Consider the following 26,848-nt stretch of genomic DNA (forward strand, 5'->3'; position numbering starts at 1 on the left):
GCAAACTCTGCCTGAAATAGAACGATGACGTAGGCCAGGACGCCAGGCAAAGTTTAGGGATATCAAATTGGTGGTCCTCGGCACAAAACCGGGGTGTCTGGAGTTCCTTATAAAGGCACGCCTAGATCGGATACCGGTTGTTGCGCTATTGATGATGATGATGAATCTTATGGTGAAAATTATGAGGACTTACCTCGACCTATGTTATATGTTGCGAATAATATACATGTTTAGCTGTGATATTCGGAAGGAATTTGGATTAGACAAGGCTTGAATTTAGGTCATCCGCCAGAGTCAACAGCAGCCGCACGCAGCAGCATAGCATTGGTGACCTCTACATCAAAGCTATGATCGAGATAAACTTCTACAAGTAACTGGGAGTTCTGCAACGAGCACATTTTTTCCTGAGTAGTCAGCGATCTGTATGCTTGAAACGACCGGGAATGTGTTCAGAAAGTTCATCACGAGTAGGTTCGCTGAAGCGATACATGCTACCAGGGACTTGCCTTTAGGACCTCAGTTTAAGAGCAGGAGCATATGTGATGAACGCTATCATGCAAGTCACGGGTGGATGAGTTCATCAAGCTGAATTTCGACGAGTGGTAATCATTGTAACGCTTGATGTTAGAAATGCCTTTAATTCCGTAAGATGAAAAGACATACTAGACACACTAAACGATTCATTCTACGTGCCGCAGGAGAAGTTGCAGGACTGTCCTTATATATTTCTGGTTCAAGAGCCATGGGTTCTTGTTAACAGAATCTGTGGTATTGGATCCGTCAAAGGGACTAGGATCTTCTTCGATGAAAGATCCTCGAGACCGGAGGCCTGCGTTCTGATGTCAAAATTGTTAGAGGTTTCCATGTTGAGGCAATTCTGTTCCCAGGACCTTGTTACGGTCGACTTACAGTACCAGGTTAATGGTAAGAGGAAAAACGTTATAGTTGCCTCTGCTTACTTATCCTATAATTCTTTGTGCCCTCCGCCGACGCAAGAACTAAGGGATTTGATAGTGTATGCAGAATCAAGTGGCCTTGAACTATTAAAAGGTTGTGATGCGAATGCTCAGCATATTTGTTGAGGCAGTAGCAGATGCAATTCTAGAGGAGACATCTAACGTATGCGGAGATACTGAAGAAGGTGAAATCTGATCCAGCAAAATCTGGAGGACCCAGAAAGGGGATCTCATGTTTGAGCTGAGAAAATGCAGCTTGGAAAAAACTGACGACTTTCGTAACCAAGTTATAAATTCATTTGGGGAGAATGTCGTGGTTCGTTGCCAAAAACATAAGGTCTATATACAGTGCAAGGATCTCGATGAGGTAACATCCAGAGAAGAGATCTGCACTGCCTTGAAGGAACAATTCAAGTTGGAGGAATTCAGCGAAGAATCTACTGTGAGCCTAAGAAAAGCTTATGGCGGTACTCAAACGGCCACAATGCGACTGCCAGTGGAATCAGCGCAGAAGTTGTTGGCCGGGGGGAAGGTTGTTTGCCGACTAAGGGAGCAGATCTTTTAAAAAAGGTGCTTCAAATGTCTAATGTTTTGACACTTCGCGAAGGCTTATAAGAAGCATTCGCCCAGTTGGATGTGGTTCTGGCCAACGAAGACGATAAAAACACTTATCGGAACGGGGAACTGGTTCAATTGTAGATCTAACTTTTGTCAGCCCTACGCTAGCACGTGACATGTCCTGGCAAGTTAGCGAGGACTTCACGTAAAGCGACGACCAGACAATCACCTTTGAAATAAGAACGGAGCCACAAGGCAGGAGACCCGCACCCCGAAATCCAAAAGAACACCAGGATGGTTTGTCAAAGCGATGGATGAGCATTCGAGACGTGCATATCCGAGGTTATCTCCCCTGCACCATGGAAGCGGCAGAAGCTGGTGCTGTTACCTAAGCCTGGCAAACCTCCAGGGGAACCGTCCTCCTATAGACCCATATGTCTTTCAGACACTATAGGGAAAATGTTGGAGCGGGTCATTTATAATAGATTACTTCCAGTCGTCGAGAGCCATAGGGGCATTTCAGATGGGAAATATGGGTTCCGTAAAGCCAGATCAACCATTGATGCCATCAAAATGTTTGCTGGCTTGACCGAAAATGCAATTCATGGAAGGGGTTGTACCAGCAAATATTGCGTGGTGGTGATCCTGGATGTGAGGCATGCATTTAACTCGGCCAATTGGAACCTTATAAAAAAGTATCTGGCGACGATTGGTGTTCTCACTTACTTCGCCGTGAGATGCCGCCGATGATGGACGCAGAGAGTACGTTGTCTCCGCGGGTATCCCACAGGGCTCTGTACTGGACCAGCTACTGTGGAACATCATGTATAATGATGAACTTAACCTTCCGATTCCGGCGGAGGCCACGGTGGTGGGTTACACCGATGATATAGCACTGGTTGTGGTCGCAAGAGTTGTACTCAAGCGAAGCAATCAGTGCTGTTAAGGCTTGGCTAGAGAGTGCTGGACTGGCACTCGCGGAGGAAAAAGCGGAAGCGGTCCTCATCAGTAAACGCCGCCAAAGAAATTACGCCTGCATTAGAATCGGGAATCGTATCATCACTTCCAAGCCGGTCATCAAATACTTGGGGGTGATGATAGACGGAGGACTTAATTTTAAGCAGCACATAGAGCATACTTGTAAAAGAGCCTCCACCACGAATATTGCTCTGGCAAGGATGATGCCGAACGTAGAAGGCCCGCGGCATACTTGCAGGTTGCTCACAGCCAGGGTGGTGAGTTCTATTATGCTGTATGCAGTCCCAATTTAGGGAAAAGCACTGCAAGTTTTTGGCAATACACATAGACTGAGTACGGTTTACAGAAGAAAATCCTTAAGGGTGTGTTCTGCGTGCATCGCCTAAGACGGTATGCAGCGTTCCTCATCTCCGGAACGATGCCGTTTGACATCCTGGCAACCGAAATGATGAACATTTATAACACCAGGTCCGTCTCTCCCTTATAATAATAATAATAATCGTTGGCGCAACAATCCATGTTGGATCAGGGCCTTGAAGTGTGTTGGAGTACTTCATTCAAGACCGTAACGGTACACTAGGAGGCAATGTGGTCAGCATTGCGCTCGCCCGAGATTATTAATTTAACTCAGATACTCATTCACAGCTGAGTCGATTGTTATCCGACATCCACTCACAATAATAAATCCCTCTGCCACCAGTGAGATTTGAACCGCGACCTTCCGTACGACAGCCTTGCGCTCTAACCACTCAACTATCCCTTATCTCGGGTGAAAAAAGCCGAAAGGAAGAGATCTTTAAGCAGATGGCAACAGCGATGGGACCAATCAGAAAAGGGTCGTTTGACTTACAGGTTGATCCCTTCCGTGGAGTGTGGCTGGAGAGAAAGCATGGGGAGATCAATTATAATCTCACCCAGTTTCTCACCGACCATGGAGGATACCGCCAATACCTATACAGGTTTAAATTGGACACCTCGCCTAATTGTCCAAACTGCGACAGGGTCCCAGAGGACCCAACGCGCGTATTCTTCCAGTGTCCTAGGTTCGTGCAAGAAAGGAGGAACCTAGAGCAAAATTTAGTCCAGAGAATGGTAGCCTGTCAGGAAGACTGGGATGCGATCAATTCCATGATCGCAGTAATCCAGGATAAATTGCGAAAAGCAGAAGTGAGGAAGGTGCGGTTATGAACCCGGCGGGTAGACAGAAGGAGACCTAGCTAAATTAAGCTAACTCAGCCCCGTGATGTGATACCTAAAGGTGGTTGGTTCCCCGGGGAGGGGGGGAGTCGGGGTGGTTTTAGCGGGTAAAAATCTCACATCCTGGCGTGGCCAAGTCAGAGTCTTTTGAAAATTTCCGCCTCCTTAAAAAAAAAACAAAGATAGACCTGTGTTGGGCATTACATTCGTGTTGGCCTAGTTATGAACAAGATAGAGCTTGACCGATGGAGGAGCTGGATGCCTTGACCTAACAAGTTCGCTTCTCTTCCCTCCCGTCGATGAAAAGAATTCCGACTTAAGGGCTCCCTAACGCAAGAGAACGGGAGGGCTAGCCCGAAGTAATATGAGAATTAGTTCCAGGCTATGATGGGGGGATGTTTAGTCGGTAGTCCGAGGTGTTTAGTCGGTGGTCCGACGGTATACCGTCCCGGGGGTTTAACACAGTGTGCGTAAGCGCATTCACCGAACCAAACCAAAAAAATCCCCCCAGACTCGGAGTTCACGGATTCGGAATAGAGAATTCATGAGGGAAGGAATAATAAGGAGCAGGCCCGAAATTTTATCCCTACGGCTCTGACTATACTGCTATGCTGCGAAACGACTTACCGACATTTTAACCCGTTTGTTTTTCAGTGCCATGTGTAAGACGTATCAACATTTTCAAATTTTCCACTGACATAGTTCCATACATACTTGATTACAATTGCTTCTATGAAAATTCAAGATATAAATTTTAAATAAAAAGATTGAAATAACAAAAACCTAATTTCCACCTTCTTTAATTAACAACCTACAATGATACGTATCAACAAAATATTTCCAATGTCAATAACCCATTCAATTCACCTCATCAAATATTCGACCAAGTTCAAACCAAAGGGCCAAAAAATAAGATCCCATTAAATATTCATTGCATCTGTTTAGATATCGGTCGAAAATGAAGATACCTTCAGATACAGAAAAACACCGGATATCTTTATTTATAACTACCCAACCTCGATTGAATTTGCATTCGTTATTTTTACAGCTTGACCTACCACAAACTGTCGGAAGGTATGGCATGCGTCTAAGATACAAGCAAAGCGGTAACCAAGAAAAAAAGATAACTAGCGTTGAGAGCAAGTTCAGCACGAGGTAAAATTTAACGAAAGTTCCGCAGGGGAGGGTTCCAAGAGAGTGCTGGAAGTTTTCTTCGAGTGATCTCAATGGAAGTCTGCAGACTCAATGTTAGTAACAGCGTCTTGGAATGGAGAAACTGTCTCGGAGGCTGGGGGAGTATCTTTCGTGAGGAAAGAAGATAAATCTGTAAACAACATTGATAGTAACGAGGTAGAGAGCTGCTTCATGACAATGGGATGTTGGTAGACAAACAATGCAAGTTGGCTATCTTGGGAAGAGCTTCACGCAGGAGATACAGTTTGCCAAATTGGCTTCACGTGAGGCTTGGTACCCCGAAACACTGCAAATCAGATTGCCAAGCAAAAGCATGCATATCTTGAGGTTGCACATTTGATCTGTTAAGGTAAACAGCAAGACAACAGGTACAAAAACAGTTAACGGTTCGTTGAATTTGAATTCGACCTAGAGATTTCCAGCTACGATGAAATAGCGTCTGGGGCTGAGAAGTAGCAGAGGCAGCGAGCCATTCAAAAAGACTTTCATGTTTCTGTTGCTTATATTGCCCCAATATATTTATTCCATTAGCTCTGGCTGACTTTATTTTCTTCTTTTATGTGCTGTTAGGTGCCGAAGAAAAGTTATAGTTTCAGTTGAAATCTCGACGAGATAGTTAAGACCGACAAGATAGTGGTCAGTTCAGTATGTTGCAGAAAGATATCGAAGCAACATATGCATGGTCGCGAATTGGAAATTTAATCGAGAGTACCGCATTGCACTTGTAGATTATTCTGAGTTGAAAATAATCCTGAATTTAAAGATACGCGTATATTGTTCCGACCCAAAATTTATTACCAGTTCATTTTGGAAAATTTGGTGTGAAACGTATTAAAAATTGATCCCATTTCGAGTGCTTTGTGTTGGTCCGACTTAGTCGGCAATCATTCTTTCGGTATAGTTCTACCTTCCGTAGTTGGTTTCCGCAGTAAGATGGAATGCACTAGATGCAGCATGCGTCATAGATACGAGTCAGAATACTAAACGAATTTCAAACCGATTTTAATAAAAAAAAAAATTAAAATGACAGTGATTTTTGGTCTTTTATATTGAACAGATAATTCTAATCTTAAAACCCCTTTCAACCTAATAGTGGAGTAGCTAACAAATAACCTACCTTGATCGTTATTTACGCTTCTTCTGTCACCCCCATAGAAGCGTGCTGATAGCACATTTTCCAGTGAAATTTAAAATTCAAGTTCTAAGTTCCCAAAAAAACCGACATTTTTGGATAAAAATCAACAATTAACCATGGCAAAATCTATTACTTGGATTTTAACGATTTTTTACGGTAAGTGCTAAAATTCTAGATACAAATCTAAAAACCGCATAAAGATAAAAAAAAAATCATAATTTTCTCCAAATTGAGACCAGCAATCCGTCATTCGAAAGCAACATCTCAATCTGGATCTCACTCACTTGTTAGGACTACTCGGACTCAATTTCAATATCTTACAATGCAAACAATCTTAACAAAAGATACGCATAGTCCAAACTATCTCATCATCTGACAATACGAGGAAAAGTGAAAAGATTACACGCAGCTGGGTAACCTGTATATGAATATTCCAGGCTGGCATTCCACACTTTTAATTTTTTTTTTGTTTTTGTTACTTTTATTCTTTAAATCTGAATAATGAATTAGATATGACGTTATCATGCATAGATAATGCACGTATTACGTGCATATGTGTATAATTCTAGCGGATGACCGCCTTTCGTAGATTGAACAATTCGGAAAGTGAATGGACGATCTAAAGATGCAAATAGACGGCGAAAATTAGGTCTGCTAATATGTTAATTGGTAGGTTTTATTGTGATATCATGAGTGGGTTATCTTTCTAGATAACTGTATAAGATGGACGTCTGGAGACTGACCAGAAATATCTGTAACTTTCTTCTGAATCGTTTATATTAATGAATGAAAATAGGCCGAGATTTTTATATAATTGACAATCAGGAGACATATTAAATTATGCATAGTGAATAGACAAAGATACATCGCCCACAAACAGGAATGATCAAAGATTGCAATATACAGTCCCATGGGTCTGTTGTGCTGTAAACACTTTTCAGAAAGGGGGTCAGATTCGGGTGTAGACCTGACCTTTGTCAACCCTGCGCTGGTCTGTGGTATGTCTCCGTGCATCAGCGAACGCTACACCCAGAGTAATCACAAGACAATCTTCTTTAAGGCATGTCTCGAGCCACAGGGCAAAGACCCATCATACCCGAAACCGAGAAAGATTTCAGTTTGGTCTGTAAAAGCTTTGGATGAACAGACCTTCATAGAGGTGTGGTTAGATCAGGCTGATAAACCAGGCGCCTCTACGAAAAGAACCGCCCATGTGGCCCAATGCAAGGAGGTGCTCATCCTCCAGTAGAAGACCAAACTGTTGGTCGAATGGAGCACTGGCCAGCCTTCAATCAGTCTGCCAGAAGCACGGCTCAAAGACCGGTAGATAGAGTCAATCAGGGGCAAAAAGAGTGCGATTATAAGGCAGCCCACAAAACACTTAAGCTGACCATCCAGCGAAGCAAGAGGAAATGCTTCAGGAGCTCTGCTCAGAAGCGGACGTAAACCCATGGGAAATTGCTGGGACGATTCAGAGGCCGTTCTTCTCCGCAGATCACGTGTCTTATCCTCTTACTGAAAATAATCCCTCAGCAAGAGGAGGGCATCGACAAATTCCAACCACCCCTGAATGAAACGGGAATTCCGCCAGTCACCAGAGACGAGCTGCTAGAGATCTGCGGTAGAATAAGAGACGTAAAGCACCCGACCTGGACGGAGTACCGAATAAGGTCCTTAGGCTTACCGTGAAATTCACACCGGACATGCCCGCTGAATTGTTTGAAGCGTGCATGTCCGAGGGAATATTTCCTGTATCATGGAAGCGTCTATTGCTGGTCAACCTCCAGGTGAACCATCCTCATACCGACCCATATGTCTTTTGGACACTGCGGGTAAAATGTTAGAACTGTTAATCTATAATAAATTACTCCCGGTGGTTGAGAGCCAAGGCGGTTTTTCAGATCGACAGTATGGGTTCCGCAAAGCCAGGTCAACCATTGATGCCATCAAATTGGTTACTGGTTTGGCCGAAGATGCAAGTCACGGAAAGGGTAGTACCAGCAAATGTTGCGTGGTAGTAACCAATTCGGCCAATTGGAATCTAATACGGAAATCCCCAGCGGAGGTTAATATTCCCACCTATCTCGCTGTTATCGTCGTTAGTTATTTAACTGAAAGGACGGTCTGGTAGGACATCGATGACGGTCCCCAGGAGTACGTTGTTCCCGCGGATGTCCCGTAGGGCTCCATATTGGGCCCACTACTGTAGAACATCATGCACAACAATGTATTTAATCCCCACCCCCCGCCCCCCTCCCCGTACAGTGGTGCGTTACGCTGATGACATAGCACCGGTTGCTGTCGCGAAGCATCTCGAAGATGCTGAATTATACTCAGATAAGGCAATCAGTGCGATTAAAAGTTGGCTAAATAGCTCTGGTCCTCTCATCACCAAGCGCCGGAAGAAAAATTACGCCTGTATTAGAATCGGAAATCATATCATCACTTCCAAGCCGACCATAAAATATTTTGGGTGGTGATAAATAGGAAGCTCGGTTATAGACAATACGTTTGCGACAAATCATCCACTGCAAGTATGGCCCTGGCAAGGATGATGCTCAAGGTGGGAGGGCCACAGTATACCTCTAGGCTACTTATAGCCAGGATGGTGACCTCAATAATGCTCTATGCGACCCCAGTTTGGAGAGAGGCACTGCGGATGTCAGTTAACGCTGACAAACTGAATACAGTTTGCGGAAGGACAGCCTTGAGGGTATGCTCTGCCTTCAGGATTATCTCAGATGATGCAGCATTCCTCTTCTCTGGAATGATGGCGATTGACATCTTGGCAGATGAGATGGCGAACATATACAATGTGAAACCAATCCCTTCTTTATCGCAGGTGAAGAACGCTGAAAGGAAGAGATTCATAAATAGATGACAAAAGCGGTGGGAACGCTTGGGGAAAGGGTCGGTGGACTCACAGGCTCATTCCTGCCATCAAGGAGTGGTTGGAGAAACGACATGATGAGATTAATTATAGTTTCACCCAGTTTTTCACGAGGCACGGAGGATATCACCAATACCTTCACAAATTTAAATTGGAGCCTTGACCCGACTGTCCAAATTGCGATGGAAACTCAGGGGACCCAGAGTATGAATTCTTCCACAGTCCAAAATTTGTGGAAGAAAGGAAGAATCTAGAGGAGACTCTAGGAGAGGTGCTCTTACCAAAAAATCTGGTGCGGAAAATGGTAGCATGTTAAGCGAATTGAGATACGTTTAACTCCATGATCGTATCTATCCAGAACAACCTACGAAAGGCAGAGAAGAGGAGAAAAGCTCGGTCGCGTAGACCGCGTATAGAAGAAAGGTGAAAGGTGACTCCGCCCCGTGATTTAATACCTTATGCTGGTTTCGCGGGGCAGGGCCCTCCCTGCTTGTCGTTGGCCCAACAATTCATATTGAATCAGGGCCTTGAAGTATGTTAGAGCACTTCATTCAAGACCGAAACGGTACACTACAGTATACTGTAGGAGGCAATGTGGTCAGCATTGCGCTCGCCCGAGATTATTACCCTGATTTGATTCAGGTACTCCTTCACAGTTGAGTCGACTGGTATCCGACGTCAATGGGGTGATTTTAGTGGGTAAAAATCCCACATGTCAGTGTGTCCAGACCAGTATCTTTCAAAGATTTCCAACTTCTCAACTAAAAAAGACACGACTGTAATCTCAATATGCCAAAAATGACTACAGGAAGCAGGTCTGATAAGAAAGTGGAGTATAGAGGGGATTTTTACCGAACCCAGAGCTTTTTTCGGAGGTTCGGGGTAGGTATTTTATTGAAATAAAGGGATAACACGATACACCGTTTTTACCTCAGGTTGAACCCGCGGGCCTGGTTTTTTTTTCTACAGTTCAGACGTGAAGACATGACCGACCATAGTGTATGGTCGGCTTTTGATACGTGCTTCTTCCTCTGGAAGCCTTCTCTTGACATTTAAACGATACAAAATTTCCGAAAGTTCCTTGAGCATTTTCTGCACCGGGTGTGACTAGGGAGCTTCTTTGGGTCCATTTGCTTTTTGCTTATCTGAGGGACCTTGACTTGAAGAAAAAAGGCATCTCTTTGGCCATCTTTGGAAACGATCAGTTGTCAATTTTCGCAAATAGCGAAGCGATTTGTTTTTGACTTTTTAAGCTAAACTCCAGTTCCGTTATTTCTCAAATCGGACAAAGCGCATCACATATTCGCCATAAATGCTGATTCGTTGGAATGTGCTCCTCATCTCGCTCCAGGATCTTCCCGGAAAGCGTACGATTTTCACAATTCTGGGACAACCCACTCATCGGCTATTGTTGGATAATAGATTCCATCAAATGGCATAGTCCCCGTCGAAATTGTCACCCTGCCCTAAAATGCCACTGCCACTTCAACACATGGATGAACATTTCCCAATGTAACTCCTCCAAATAGTTTTTGGGCGCAGATTAATCAACTCAAGGCGCTACACCTACCCTACTATCTACAAGCCTAGAACGACACGAAGTGCCTCCACTTCCTGAATTTCCTGAAAAAACCGTTACAACACCGGTTCCAAGGTTCTCCCTCTGTCACACAGCCTTTCTTCACCGATGAGTTTTATCATATCCTTTTTAAGCACAAAAAGTGATCCGCTCCTGACACGCAAGAAATCAGGGCTGAATCCTTTGGCACGCGAGGTTTTCCTTAAGACGCTGAACGAGATCTGGTTCAAACAGACCCCTCCGGAGGGCTGAGGTTAAACTGCTCCCGATTTTGAAAAAAAGGGAAGACTCAGAATGATTTAACCAACTTCGAGGGCTGCACATATGTTTTTAGATTAAACATTAACACAATCTTGGCTTCACTAGCAGTGGTGGACCATGTTGATTCCATCACTAACAAAGTAAATAAAGCAAAGGTTCTCAATTTCTCGACGGGGGTAGCTGGGGTATCCACCCGAAAAATGACTATAAACTACATCCTTATGCCCAAATTGCTTGAGAATATAATAGCATCACTCACGGCGCCTTCCTGGAGTAATGTCTTGGGTTCAGCAGACCCACCCATAAATCACGTTGCCTTTACTCTAGCTAAAGAGTCTCCTCCCCCCTCCAGAAGGACCCTGCTGTCGGTGAGAGAAATTATGAATGCCAAAATTTTCAACCTTCCTCTCCACTGTCTCATCAGAGGAAACTAAGTTACCTTTAACGTGTTAACTGCAGTTTTTAATAAATTCCATACAATCATAGAAAACACTGTTGCTGATAGAATGGAACATTCAATACATCCAAAAACTTTACCATTTTAAATCCATATGGGGAGGAATTTTCTTACGACAAAACCAACCTTGCCTCCCAATTTCAGGAGGAAGCCCACAAATGTAAAGCATTGGATTTCACAATTCTGAGAACTGATACTTCCATTCACCTCGTGAATTCCGGATACGATGTTTATTCAACCCTCGAAGAGCTCTGTTCGCTTTGCAGGACATCCGCAGTTTCAGTCCTCCCGGCGGAGCTCCTCGCTCTTTGGCAAGCTACAAAGCTATCAGGTGACGCAAAGGTCGACAAAATTACGAATTCTCTCCAAGCCATAAAAGCCCTCACCAACAAGCCTCTGGCCGCACGAGAGCGTGATGAAATGAGGATAGTTCGGCTTGAAGAGGTCCTTATTCCCTGATATTCTCCGCGCAGCGGTAATTTTTTAAAAAAAAATGCAAATGAGGTCACTAAACGAGCCACATTGGCTGGGCTCCCTTTTCCCCTTACTTGCGCATTCTCGAATACAAGATGTACAGTGAGCAACACCATTCGTGCTGAATAGAGCAAAGAATAAAAACCAACTTCCTTGGGTAAAGGCAAGTTCTTTGCTGAAATCTTTCATGACATTCCTGGGAAGCCCTGGCGCCCGGAAATACCCCTCAGTACGGAGGATAAGAAGATCAATTTTTCCTAAAGCAAAATTTTCTTCACCAAGATTGGGCCGGTTTCTTCGCCGCGCTGTCACTGCTGTGGAGTAGGCGAAACAAATGATATCATCTTCCAGTATGACAATTTGTCGAGGCACAAGGCTGCTCCCAGCTGGATTAAAGCTTACAAATCTTTATTAGACCTTCTCGTGGCGGGCGACTGATCTCTATGAACCAGGTTTATAAAAGAAGCTGGAATCAGACTCTGGCTTCGACTTCCAGTTTTTCGTTTCTTTTTGTTTCGTTTTGACAGTTTTTTTCAGCATGCTGGCCGGCCATGACCTCGGCCTGCACCAGCTTGCCCTTTTTGTTTCTTCTTTTTTCTTGGTTTTTCTTTTTGCTTTTTTGAACGTCCAACATTAGCACAGCTTGGTTTTCAGGAAGGATTTGCGAAGGTTCTTGGGCATGTTAATCTTCTATCGTCGTTTCTTGCCTGCTTACTTGTCTGGACTCAGAACCAAAGGCTCCCGCGAGATTGCGTGGTCTACTGTGGACGTCCAGGCGTTTGAGACAGTAAAACAACAGCTTGTTGCTGGAACACTACTGGTATTTCCTCAGTCAGATGCACCCCCCGCTGTGTTCATCAATGCCTCAGACACAGCGGTAGGCTCCACTCTTCACCAACGGGTGAATCAAATCTGGTAACCGTTGAGCTTCTTTTCGAAGGAACTCAACATAACTACAGCGCCTACAATCGTCAGCTACACGCCGCGTACGTCTCCATCAAATAGTTCTGTTTTTCCCTTGAGGGCAGGCCGTTTACCGTGTTCACGGGCCACAAAGCCCTTATTTTCTCGCTTAAATAATAGCCCGACCTAGCGTTCCTTCGCCAACTTCGGCACTTGAGTTTTATCAGCCAGTTTACTTCTGATATCCAACACGAGTCTGGAAAAGACAATGTTGTTGCAGACGCTTTGTCTCGAATCTCGTAGGTCACAGTCCCCGTCGCAATCGCCGAGGCCCAGAACATCGACGTAGAATTTCAGAGCCTGGATGCAAACTCCAAATAAAAGTTCAAAGAGTTTCCCCATCTTCCTAGGACATTCATTCCAGTCTTAGGGAAGTATTTAACGCAATACGCGATCTTGCGCACCCAGCCATCAGGAGGGGGAACCGGTTAGCCACTAGTAAATACTTCTGGTCGTCCATGAAAAACGACGTAAAGTCTTGGGCCAGACAGTGCATTGCGTGGCAGAAATACAAAGTCAACAAGCACATAAGAAAGGAAGCAGGCGTATTTCCTAGGTCGATTAAGTGCTTCCGCACCATCAATCTAGACATCATTGCAAGACCCGCACAGATACATTGTCCCATAATCATCGGCAGGTTTACGCGGTGGCCTGAAGTACCCCTGACTGATATTACTGCACAATCATGTATCGAGGTCCTCTGTCGAGAGTGGATCCCGCGGTTTAAGTACCAGCCAAAATTATCACAGACTAAGGAATGCAGTCTTTACTCGGAGTTAAGCAAACTCCTTGGCTCCAAACCGCACAGGACTACTGTATACCATTCACAATCCAATGTGATGCTGAAACGTTGGGACCGGACGCTAAAGGCCGCCTTAATGGCTCACGATGCTCCGTCGTGGTCGCAATTTCCGGCTTTCATCCTCCTTGGCCTTTGAACAGGTCACCGAGAGGAATTCATGGCCAGCCCCGCGGAGATGGTGTACGGAGAGAATCTCCGCCTTCCCGTCGACCCCGTGATGGACATCAGGACAGGGTTAGGCGACTCCGGCATGCTGCGGATTCGAAGCTGCGGCTGACTACCTTCCCGACACACAACAATGGAGGTCGACACGTTCAGGAACTTCGAGACGTGCTCACAGGTCCTCATTCGGATAGACGCTCTTTAGGAGCTTTATATTCTTTTCCTTTTGACAAATTTAAGAGCTTTTATTCTTCGAAATAGGTTTCTGACATATTTTTCGTATTTTACAAAGTTCAATACACAATTCCAAGAAAGTACTCTTATTATATTTCCGAGATATTAGAAATTAAACTGATTTCCGTCTGTAACTATTTTCTTTCTCCACAAAACTCGTTCTTCTCACAATGACTGCCAACTGTCTTTTTTCTTATTATTATTATTTTTTTATCTGACGTTTCTCGTCACCTACTCTGTTCTTCACTCTTGTAGCGAGGTCTGAACTGAGTGGAGAGCGCCGGTGACGTCATCTGTCCGCTGGTATTCGCGACATTCGAAATAAATTTCGAATGTCGCGAATCCTGCCGCGCCTCAGCTCCTCGGAGGCCACTGCTACCAGCAAGGAACGAGGTGAGCACTCCTTCAAGCTCGACGTTCGAGGCGGGCCCATGTGGACCTCCTTGTCGAAATTGAAACCGCTTGGGGAGACGCGGGAGCTTTTTTAAAGTATCAGATGCGCTCCGCTGTTCCGCTGCATCGATTTCAGCTGGAGGCGTAATGATGGGGTGGCACAAATCAGTTACTCACTGCATGCAGTGAGATTCACAGGCCGCAGTTTTCTACCAAATTTCCTATTAATAGCAGTAACCGTTTCTGAGATATAAGATGTGACAGACAGACAGACGGAAGGACAGGCAGACAGTAAACCGATTTTGATAAGGTTTTGTTTTGCATAACACCTTAAAAAAGGACGTTGTTTGATGGGGCTGAAAATGTTTTTATAGCGAATATTGCCGGGCTATAATCCCCGATTTTCTGTCTCTGAGTGTCTTCCGAACTCCGGAGGAAAAGCTGGTGGTCATTGTTGATGGCTACACCTAAAGGATAAGGTGGATGCTCGAGCAGTCGAAAGCGCGCCTCAAGAATGCTGGCCATCCCAGTTTCGGTTTTATTTGCAGGTTCTTTACTTTGGTGAAAGAGAATCCCATCTTGCAGTTTGCCTCGCTTCCTCCCCTTGGTAGTTCTCCATGACTCGCTTCCTCTCCTTAATATCATAGTTCTCCATAATCTGTTTGTCGGCTATGCGTATAAGGAACTTCTTATACTGGCATTCAACGGTGATGTAAGGAGGAGCAACACAGCGACCTTAAATATGATTTCTGAGCATGTAACTTCTAAAGAAGAACCGGAAGAATGTGGGAAAACCACATTGTAGGGTTGCACCATCTGCGCTCATTACTTGCTAGGCAAGGCCGGCCTGAGCATGCCAAGGTGATGAGAAACAACACAAAGGTCGCCCAAGTTCCGGGAGAAGTTCTGGCCAAGTGGCAGTCTAGACGAGCCGACTACCGAAAGGAACGAAGGTTAAAGAAGAAAAAGAACGATTAAGGGAAATACCATATATCGAACTGCTAGTCCAGAGACAAACCAGCGTATAGTGATCATGGCTTTCGCTTGGGCTACATGCAACTAACTATTGACCGATTTGTGTAATCGTAAAAGTGCCAGATATTTTTGCCAATCTTTATAGTATCATTATCTCCTTGACATAGACTTGCCAAAATTTAGCCGTTCTTTCAATAAAATTGAATTTTTTAAAATTGAAATCTCGTAACTTCAATATTTTTGTATCTAATTCACAACTTTGAACCTATCTAAACCCCATGGCCACCGTGAGTTGCATTAAATGCATTTCTATGAGCTATCTCAGAGCAAGAGCAAACCGACTGAATCGTTGCAAATATACTTATCTACAATTACACCCTGATCGCTATTTATGTACTTATGCGAAGTTGGTTTTCTCTTTGTTGCATACTCCCAGTATGCAGATAGATAACCTTGTGTTTCACCGTATAATTGATATGCTAACTATATGGGCTGTAACTTTTAACAAATTAGTCAGCCATGCGAAAAACATGTCGCATTAAGTTTGAAGTAGCTTAGTACAGTAAATATTATGTATTCTTAAGCTAAAATAGTTGCAGACGGTAACATCAGAAAGTATCTTTCATCTTCAAGATATCGAATTTCTTCGACTTCCGCAAGAAGGTAAGTAATCTGAATATGGAATAGATTCCTTTGTCCCCACAATGTGGGGGATTTCATGTAAACTTGCTTTTATGAAACAATTCTGTGGCGGCATATCGGGGGCGCGAACCTGATCGCTATTGTGAATTCGCCTTAATTGCCGTAGAAACAGCTGACGGCCTGACAGGACAGTCAAGGATGACATTTGTCAACAATTCTCTAGTCTCGCCCGTCGACCTGAGCGGTACATTTTTGAGACAGTACCTTAATTTAAATCTTATTAAGTCAACGATCAATCAACAATTTCTTGAAATAACAATAAGTAAAAGGCTGTGATACATTCTCAATGAAGTAATGAATAAATTGTCAATTAGAAGAACGAAATATCTTTCAACTAATTGGGGGAAATAACTCCAAAATTCATGGCTATTTTATATATCTAAGATACAATTCAACAAAGCCAATTTGCGCGTGTTAAATTCTAATCTAAATTTAAATCAGTAGTTGCTCATGTGTACAAAACTGGTAAATTTGGAATTTCAGTTCCCAAATCAAATGGAAATCGCTTATAATTTAGCGTCCCCAATTAGAATCAAACCATGACTACCGCCATTCACTATGTCATCTAATATTTTTGAAACTATTCGTCATCACGTCTAGATAAGTCCACAGATCCAATTTCGGTATAGATTCACGTTATAGTGACAGTGACATTGGACTGAAAAATTTCTTCGAGTCATCGCAAGCCTCTTGAATTTCCTTAAACCACTCAACCTGCCCGTGTTATTGCACAATTGGAAAAACATGCCGTAAATATCTTACGCCGACTCGATCCAGATAGAAACGCTTATGAAGTATGCGAAGGACAGTGGTTTTTGAAAGACCCGATTTTCAACATCATCTCGCTCAAAAATGTTATCATAATTACATTGTTTAGAGGGGTCTATTGTGTCTGTCAGTATTTCGTTTGGTTTATTTAAATATATAAATATTTATAGACTACAAACAAGCAATAACGGAAGAAGATTTAAGCTAACTCAATCTATAAGATAGATTTTCGAACTGGGTTTATTGAAGTATTGTTTTTGGATTATCTCATCTATCTTTTCGGCTCTATCTTTTCTGGTCTATTTTTTCCTGAAACGGTTGCTTTTTCTGTATCTGAATAACACAAAAGTTCTCAAGAATATCTTTTTAAATAAATATCTTTTTTCCTCAATAATGACTTCATTCTATCTATAATCAATGAACACTACAGAAAATTGCAAAGATCATTTATGAATGAATTGTAAAGTGAATGGTGGAAAATTTCATTCTGATATGAAGCTATTTTCTGGCCAATTATAGTGATTGCAGTTTACATATCTTTCTTAGCGGAACGGGATTCCATTTAGGTAGTGGTAAGCAATCGTCATAAATGCTTGGATACTTGCGGCGCTAGTTTACCTGGTTTGCTACTGGAAATACTATGAATGTGCATCATTCCGTTGAGGATGGAAATCTTATCATAATTTCTCTCCGCAGATCACGTTGCAGCGAGCATCAGTGAAAGATTACTTCCGATAAGAAAAAAGATGCGACCACTGAGATTTATTGTACCTTGAAGTAGTAGAAATCGCTGGCGAGTTTTCGAAATTGTCGTATTGATTTAAGGAAGTAGAATCTTGGTCATACCTTTTTTGGACGAGGTCACTTTTTACCGCTTCTGTAAAGTGGACCAAGATACTTTAATTTTAGATGAATCATCGAGTCTAGCCATGTGATTAGCGATTTCGAATGACAGAACTAATCCTCAGTCCGAGTGGAGAAATTAAGAGAAGTATCCCTAATTTTTGACGCCCCACACAGGGAACCTAAATTTATGTTTTAACATGAGCCCGATTTGTCAAGCTTCATTTGAGACCTTCAATATCCAAGAATAGCTTTCGCTCCAAGAAAGCCAAGAAATTCTTCAGATGACAGCGTCTCTCTAATGGGAGAACTAAGTGACAGCACCTAATTGGTCATTTGGTTACGCGTTCGAAGATAAGACAGTGAATCTAATATAATAGCTTTTCCGAACTTTTCAGGCGAAAGAAATTTAGAATATCTTCCCAAAATAAAGGGTTTACTATTAGGGATAGGGATTGAAGAGATCACAGAAGCAACCAGGCTGTACAAGGCTGTAGCCAAAGACGGGGGAATATCCTCTGTCTGCTTAAAAAAGGAAGATGGGACATTCACCGAGAATGAGGAGGGCAGGGTACACCTGCTTCTCAGAACTCATTTCCCGGGTTCCTACCCCTCGGCGGCAGGCGACAACAATCTGCCTGACACCCCAACAACGAATAAAAGGGGAAGGAAAGAGAGCTGGAAACTAGCAAAAGAAGTATGCTCAGAAGCTAGGCTAAGATGAGCAGTGGGAACTTTTAAACCAATGAAATCTCTCGGAGTAGATGGCATTTTCCCAGAACTTATCCAGAGAGGCCTAGGAATTATTTTAGAGTCTCTTCTGAGGGTGGTAAGGGGGAGCATAGCACTAGGTTACATACCAAGGGCATGGAGACGGGCAAAAGTGGTCTTTATTCCGAAAGCGGGTAAAAAGGATTCTTTTCACCCTAAATCTTTCAGACCAATCTGCCTAACATCGTTCGTACTCAAAACGGTGGAGAAGGTCATAGACAACTATATTAGAACTAACGTTCTAACGCGTACTCCCCTACATCACTGTCAACACGCTTACCGGGCAGGAAGGTCAACTGAAACTGCTCTGTATCACCTGACAGAGGTACTACGGGACGCCATAGAAACAAAAGAAATTGCACTGTGCGCGTTTTTGGATATCGAAGGAGCATTCGACAACAGCTCCAAAGGCTGGCTTGCGTGTGTATCAGTGGGGCAATGAGGACATGCTCAACGGCATCCCTGGAGGTCCTTCTGGGATTAACCCCTCTCCATCTGCACATACAGATGCAGGCAAGGAGATCAATATTCAGGATGGCCGGTAGTATGAGTGAGGCGGGGAGCTGCCTAAATCGAAGGAAGATTGATAGGCAGTATCCCGAATTACTGATACCGAGGGACAACATGACAACGAGGTTTCACTTCGATAAGAAGTTTGAAACACGTTGGAGTAACAAGGCAAACTGGGAGAGCGTGGCTGCGACATACGGCTTAAACCAGCAACTGATTACTTGGTACACTGACGGATTCCTTACAGCAGAGGGAACGGGTGGCAGGTACACTAGCATATTCCAGGCGGAAATTTACGCCATAGACAAATGTGCCTCCTTTAATCTGCAAACGAACTACAGGGGGCAGAACATAGCTATTCTCACCGATAGCCAAGCAGCGATCAAGGCACTTAGGTCCAACCAGGTGAATTCTAAACTGGTATGGGAACGCCTTGAGAGACTGAATACACTCGGCTCGTCCAACAAGGTCTGGATACTTTGGGTTCCAGGCCATGCTGGATTGGAAGGCAATGAGGCAGCGGATGAACTAGCCAAGAAGGGAGCAGGGATGCCTTTACACGGGCCAGAACTCTTCTGTGGAATGGGAAATGGTTTTATGGCTATGAATCTAAGAAACGAAGAGAAACGGTTGAGGGAACTATATTGGGCGGGCATACCAGGGATGGAGCAGTCCAGGGTGCTTATTGGGGGATACGAATCCATGCGTACAAAGGATTGCCTAAACCTCACCAAAAAGAACCTCCGAATCAAAGTGGGAATTCTCACTGGTCATTGTCGGCTGAACTATCACCTAGGGAAGCTAGGGATATCTACGGACACTGCCTGCAGGTTTTTGGAGGAGGAGGACGAAACCTCTATGCACGTCCTGGGACAGTGTCCGGCACTTGGGCAAAGTAGGTCGATACATCTGGGAGAACACTTAATACCAGATGCAAAGCTGAAACTTCTGGAAGTGGGGAACATACTAAAGTTCCTAACGGTTACAGGCCTGCTTGAGATACTATGATCAACAGGTACACTATAACCAGTAAAAGGGGCACAATAGTTCTTCAAGGACGCGGTGCGACTTTCCCTTAACAGAATAATAATAATTAGGGATATTAAGATTTTGACAGCTCACGGTGGGCATGAAACCAAGGGGTTTTGACTTCCTTCCTAGCATGGCCCAGAATTAGCGCCTTTGTTCATGGACAGCCAGAAAAACTTGCTAGAGGTTAGTCGCGGTGTGCGAAATCCTGTACCGAACGAAACACTTCCTTACGAAACATGACCGGAATATACAGCTTAGATCTATTTGCAGAGATCTCGCAGCAAATAAGAGGAGCCGATGATAGGGAACTCTTTGAAAAATCGACTGTGGCTGGGATGTTAATCTCCGAGATCCGAGACAACATTTCAAAAACGAAATTGGCGTTACCGGATATCTGCTGAATATCCGAAGAAAACTGGCTAATAAAAGTTAAGTGCCGAAGTTGACGAGGGGACGTGTGGTCTTTCTGCCGTTGGTCTTCGACATTTCCCACGAAGATGGCTTTTTGTATATTTAATGCACTGAGTTCCTGGTTTAACTTTGAAAACCTCGTTGAACTCCTGAGAAGGATCGAAAGTAGCGATAAACAACTCCGGTTGGGACTCCTTTGGAACCGAAGGATGCTCCTTGATGAGAACACAATTTTAACTCGGCGTGCTCCATATTAAGATCCGAAAGGATATCCTTAGGATCCGTTTCCTTGTGAAGACTTCTAATAAATAAAAGACGCGAGTCCTTAGGGTTCGTGGAGTGCTATTTACTCCCACTGCGCTCTGTTCCTTGCACGGAGCCTCTTTTTATCTTACAGAAGATCGAAGTTCTCGCAATTACCAATCATGGTCAACTTCTCGAATTTCTTCAAAAGAGTTGGAGCTCAAGTAAATCCTTATAAAAAGACACAACGACCAGTTTGGACGACTGGTGCGAGCAATTTTTGATTGAACGGCTTTGTTAGTCAGCAAAATTGTAGTTATAAGTGTCAGTTAAATTCTCAAATGGTTTATGAAGCTCCATTACATCCGGGCCAGGGAGACCCTCTTGGGCGTACCACCGACGTCGAGGCTGAAATTATGTGGGCTCGAGGACCTCATAAGGTGACTGCAGCGGCCTCCGGGATTGCGAGATCCCTGGGCACCTACATTATGTTTTTCGTGTGTTTGGCCGATAGTAGTGGCTTCAACTTTTGCACTGCGTCCTTGAGCTTGTTCCCTTCTTCAGTGCCGGATGCCACTACTAGTAACGGAGACGATGTTTGAGTTTTAATTCCTATTATAAAGGCGTTCAACGTCCAGCATCACCTCCTTTCAAGCATCCCATTGGACTGTGGGCGGTACACGGTGGCGTTTGAAGCGGAGAAGTTTGTCAACCAACCGTGAAATCTACACCAGGTCACCTGTCAATGATTGCGAAGCAATATCTGAAATCGTGCGAGTCTCGTACGGAAACGTTTGGTGGACCGAGGGAATACGCCTACCTGTTTCTTCATATGCTTCGTTGTTTTGCACGTCTGGCATGCGATGCATAGCCTTGTTAATGAACGGCCAGAAATACTTTGCGATGACCAACCGATTCGCTGTGCGACGCTGTTTCCTGGCAGAAATCGGACAGAATACATGGCTTTAGTACCTTTTCTGAAGTCTCTCAGTATTTATTAGACTTTGAACCGAAGACAGAACTCCCTAAATCAGTATTTGGAGTTGTTCCTGTGGCTCTGAAGACCTGCGTTGCCCTTCTGTGTCTCTGTGATTGCCGGAAAATCAACGATGGCGGCGACCTTGACCTCTGAAGCACGTGACAAAGCTTTGGCAAGCAGATTATTCTTTCCAGAGACGTGTTGAATGTCGAAAGTGTACTGGCTTATAAAGCTCATCTGATGTAGTTAGAGAGGGATGTCTTATCGGGTTTCTGTTTCACAGCAAAAGGGAGTGGCTTATGGTCCATGAATTCTGTGAACGACCTGCCTTCAAGAGAATACGGACGTCTTTTATTGCGAGATACGCGGCTAATAACTCGTAGTTTCAATGAGCGGGATCACGTTGCTTCCAAAAGAAGCTCAACTGCTACCAGATTTGGTTCTCCTTTTGGAGAATGACAGCACCTACGGCAATGTCTAAGGCATCAACGAACACGGCTAGGGTTGAATCTTGCTGGGGGAACGTCAGAAGTGTAGTTTCAAATAATCAGGCGGGAATTTTCGGTCTTCGACCCAGGCAAATATGTATTAAAGATCGATTGATGGTGAGCGATCTTTGGCAAGAAACGACGGAAATGCTATCTGTTGACCGAGCGACGAATATGCTGAGCAACGCTCCTGAAAACATCGATGAGTATTAGGCCACCATCAAAAGTGCTCTTTTCTCGGGTGCTATCCAAATCGTCAACCACATCTTGAAAGGACGTCATAAGATCTGGCTGACTGCGGAGTCGTAGAAGCGGATCGATGAACGGAAGGGCTGGAAGGCTCTACTGACCGCTGCAAGTAATAGCGGACCTAACGCGCTCAAAATCCGAGATCGAGCAAAATTCTGAGAAGTTCAGCATAGTATACTCCGGGACAAAAGAGAATTTGCTGTTGCGCTGGTCAGGGAAGCGAAAGATATCGCAGATCGCAATGATTTCAGACCTGTGTATCGAAAGAGCTTGTATGTGGTCACAAATTTTTCGATGGTCCTGTGAAGGACGTCACGATGATGAGCAACTGAAGGGGTGTAAAGAACACTTCACCGTGCTTCTCAACCGTATTACATCGTATCGCTTCAGCGAGTCTACTTTTAATGAGCTTTTCAAGCAGTGCCAAGTATACATAGTGGGCGATATGAAGGCGGCAACTTGGGGTCGCCTTTCCCGTTATTGAACAGCGCAAGCCTTGCCACCTTTCAACGAGCAGGGAAAGTGCCCTTTTTCAGGCAAGCGTTGAATGCGCCGAGCAGTAAGTCTGGCCGGTGTTGGAATGCCAGTGTGTACACCTCTTCTGAAATACCATCGGGTCCTGGCGTCTTCTTGCTTTTCATAGAGAGGACTGCCTGTTCCAACACTTTTATAGAGAAGAGTGGACAGTCCTCCGCGCTCTTCGCGCCGACGTCATCGTCCCATACGGGGTACGCAGGGAATAGTGCCCTTACAATGCGGTCCATCTGCTCGGCCTTAAGTGAACAGGGTTTATGCAAAGCCTCGATTTTTCGGGTTACCAGTTTGCAACCGAGTCCCCATTCACCTCGTCGACCAGATCCTGAGAGCAACGAGCTTCGCTGTTGTTTATTGCGCTGCGGAGTCTCCTTTTAGCTGATTTGTACTCCGTCATTATGGTACATGCCTCTTCACGGTAGCTTAGACGTTGTGTTAAGCGACGGAGGCTGTGCCACTTCTCCGGAGCTCTGCGATTTCTACCGCCCACCAATACATAGTTAGTTAGTTTAGTTAACTGGAGGGAGCCGCAGCTCCGAGCACTCAAGTCATTATTAGGCCCATTGTACTATCCTCGTAAGTTGCCTATTCAATGGCTTTACGTCTACGGTGTTCGCAGAGTTTAGCGAATCTGAAAACATTCTCCAGAGGCAGAGAGTGTGCAGATTCTTCATTGAAGAAAACCTTGCCAAGGTGTCTTCATCTGAGATCTGAGGATGCCGGGCAGCTGCATAAAAAGTGCAGGGCCGTCTCCTTCTCCTCCTCACATTGGCTGCACACAGCCGAAACCACTACCCCGTCAAAAGCCCTACCCAGGGTTTTCATGTCCCACTTCTTAAGGGACAACAAAAATGCCGCTCTAGTGGCCATAGGCTCCTTCACAAGGATTTTCACTTGCCGGGAAGAGTCCAAATTTCTCCACTCGGTTGTGTGAATCCTTGCAATTTCACTCTTCAGAGTAGACTTGACAGCGGATGACCGGATTCCAAAATCTGGTTCCACCATTGTGAATCCAGACCCTTGGCGAGCCAGTCTTTCAGCCTCCTCATTACCAATGATGTTAGTGTGCCCCGGCACCCACATGAGGAATGTTTCGTTCAGTCGGCCAAGTGGCTTGATATGTCGTTGCTGTTTAGTGCTGAGTGTCTGCCACCCGAGTGTCGGAACAGATTCGAATGGTGCGACTCCTCCATTTTTGTCGCAGACATTCTTCTGCTGCCAATGAAATGGCATATATCTCCGCCTGGAATATGGTCGTCATTTTTCCGAGGGGTCGGGCCAGTTCTATAATCGGATTCTCCGAGAACACCCCTGCACCCGATCCAGCCTCCATGACTGACCCGTCGGTGAAGATTATTAGGTCTGTAATCTGAAAAGACTCATGGCCACTTGTCGACCATTCTTCTCTTTCGGTGATTACGACAGTGTATGCCTTTTCAAAGACGAATCTGGAAACCATATGATCGGTCGGCATCAGGGCTACCGGATGTTTTTCAAGGAATTTCCAGATAGACGCATGCCCGTTGGGTTGGCCGCCTTTCCACGCCCCGCAGGCCGTTCTTATCAGGTTCATAACTGAATTTACGACAGTGTCGGCAGCAAAGCCACCACCCCCAGGAGTACCCTCCAGCGCGGCCCAACCTGTTCCAGGAGTTTCGGCAAACCTCCCGGGGTTCAGTTTCACAACGTTCCATGCACAGAAGGAGCGCCTACACCGAGAGTTTGTATCCACCACTTCGAAGGCAATGTATTGAGAGAGAAGAGTCTTCCAGAACTCGCCACCCGTCCATCAGCAACACCAGTTATTCCGATGCGAAGGTTACATTTTGAATGCTTCCCTCACAGCCCGGGCGCCGGAACGTCGGGGTGGATCCGGTGTTTAGAACAACCAGTCCTGTTCCCGCCGCCATTTCCAGAAGTCGTTTCCCTCTGGAGTCTGTGTGAAGCATGTCCCATTCAATTGCATCAAGCCTGCGTCGAAAGTCCGGCATCGTTTCATTCGGTGTAAGAAACACACTAACACACGTTATTCCTGAAGACCGAATCCAGACAAAGCTGTCCCCTCGGCCTTAACTAAGAACCCTAAGGAGGGTGTCGTTCCGAACCCAGATGGCAGCGGTACCTGATATGTCAAGGTGCCATGAAACTGGGTCCTTGTTTTGGTACTGATCGCTGATGAGTACTAAATCAGCTTTGGTTTCCGCAGCGAACTGCGCTAGCAACCTGTGAGCGGTTGCACTTCGGTGCATATTGATTTTCAGGATGCGAATCATATTGACCGCGTATTAGCTCTTTCCAATTCGGCTCTGAAGGCTGGACACCGCCCCGAGCCCACAGTGTGCGCTACGCTCTCGTCAGACGCGCTACGGTCCCTGCATAGGACGCAACTTTCTTTTTCATTGCAGGTGTTCACTTTATGGCCTGACTGACCGCATTTACGGCATGTTGCCCTTCTGTCAGAACGCCGACAGGATGCAGATGTATGTCCCTAATCCCAACATCTATAACATTCGGTTAGGACGGCCCGGATTCGTATCCTACAAAATACTCAACTAATTCTTATTTTCTCGCTGTTTAGAAACTTCCTCGCGTATTGCTCGGCAACTTCCACCACACCGAGTTTTTGGCCTCTGGAGTTCGCAGAGGCGATACCAATCCGGGCATTGGTTACCTCATGACATTTGCGTTTGATGGCCTGTTCTACCTCGTTCTTTTCTGTGAGACAGTCAAGGTCTTGGATTTCCAGAGAACACGTGGGTTCTATTCTGGAAAACAAAGATTTTCATCCCAGAAACCCCTTGACTGCTTCACAGAACGTAACTTTGTTTATTGTCCTGGGGCCTAGTTCGACTAGAACTCCACGGACCTTCTTTTTACGAATGGAAGACAATTCTGCTCCACTATATTCGGGTTTGATTTTAAACCCAGTACGAGATGGAGATCCGGTCGACCTTTAGACGTTTTCCATCCTGTCCTGACGCCACCAGATTCATCCACTAGGCATTCTAAACAGTACTTAGTTCTCAGTTGTCAATTTTAGGACGTCCCCGTCAATTGCCCTTCAGTGTGGGCTGTTTTTGAATCTGGTATGTTGGCATAATATGAAATCAGAGTAATCTTGAGTATGTTTGTGGTCAAATGCGTAAGAATGTCCATTTTTAAGGGCAAAAAGTTTGAATGAGTGCTTTCTAGCGTTATTATTGAAAGATACTCCTTTCTCCGTTTCAGATACTATTGCTATTCAAAATTTGGGTCCCCAACTTTATCGAAAGATTACTATACAGTGGTGATATCTTACTTTGCAAATTTATTAGCGACATTAATAAACTTTCAGCTAATCTGCAACTGCGGCAAATTTATCTCCCACCGGAACCTCATTAATTTCGCGTACAACATGCAACGACGTTCATGTAAGATAAGAAAGTGTAAACAAAATTAATATCACTTAAGTGGAAATGTAAAAACTTTTATGCAACCTGGTCCGTAAGTTCACTGGGACTTGGTGCGGGCAGGTTCCAAACCCGTTCTACATCCATTTTCACTGGAGATTCAAAGTCGGTATCCGTGGTAAGCAGCGCTCAAAAAACCTGATTGAATTTGTCCTTTCACCGTTTGCAAATTTCTTGAACTCGAAACTGCAAATTTATCTTTATCTTCTATTGAAGTTAATTATTACGTTATCCGTTTCAGTATGACAACCCCCTGTATCTCTTGGAAAACACGGAGATAATTAAATTCATTTTAGAGTCGAGTGAGAGATACGCGAAATAAACAGGCTTTTGTTCGAAAAAGCCGTTTTTCTTCGCTGCCAAAAGATACAATTTGCATTATTAGCACGAGTCAAGCGGTTGATAGTGTTTCCAGAGAATTTTGTGAAGGAATCATGATCGGACTTTATAGCCGGATGTAGGGGCTAAAATCTGAATTCAGCCCCACAAAACACTATCAAAATGAGTTCTGTTTATGGGAAAATCTTTGATCGGATTCCGTCATTGCATGTGATTAAAGATTTTTATTAATAGTTCCATTTTGTCATTATCGATATAAGCGAACTTTGTTTTTTTTGTATCTTTTGGCCAGATTAGGTTTGCTTTCTTTTTATTTTGCTGA

The 26,848-nt window shown here is 44.5% G+C and overlaps 2 protein-coding genes across 4 annotated transcripts in view; one reads left to right on the forward strand and one right to left on the reverse strand.

The window, feature by feature from the left end:
- Nucleotides 1-26,848, reverse strand: part of LOC119650616 — a 403,920-nt gene that overhangs the window by 195,116 nt on the left and 181,956 nt on the right.
- LOC119650613 (proline-rich extensin-like protein EPR1) overlaps nt 5,356-26,848 on the forward strand; it is a 183,555-nt gene continuing 162,062 nt past the window's right edge. For all 3 annotated transcript variants that reach the window (XM_038053494.1, XM_038053495.1, XM_038053496.1), the window contains exon 1: nt 5,356-6,174. In XM_038053494.1, coding sequence (XP_037909422.1) covers nt 6,135-6,174 — 40 coding nt within the window. In that variant the 5' untranslated portion in view covers nt 5,356-6,134. The remainder of the gene's footprint in view (nt 6,175-26,848) is intronic.

This window comes from Hermetia illucens, chromosome 3, assembly GCF_905115235.1.
Source record: "Hermetia illucens chromosome 3, iHerIll2.2.curated.20191125, whole genome shotgun sequence".
NCBI lineage: Eukaryota > Metazoa > Arthropoda > Insecta > Diptera > Stratiomyidae > Hermetia > Hermetia illucens.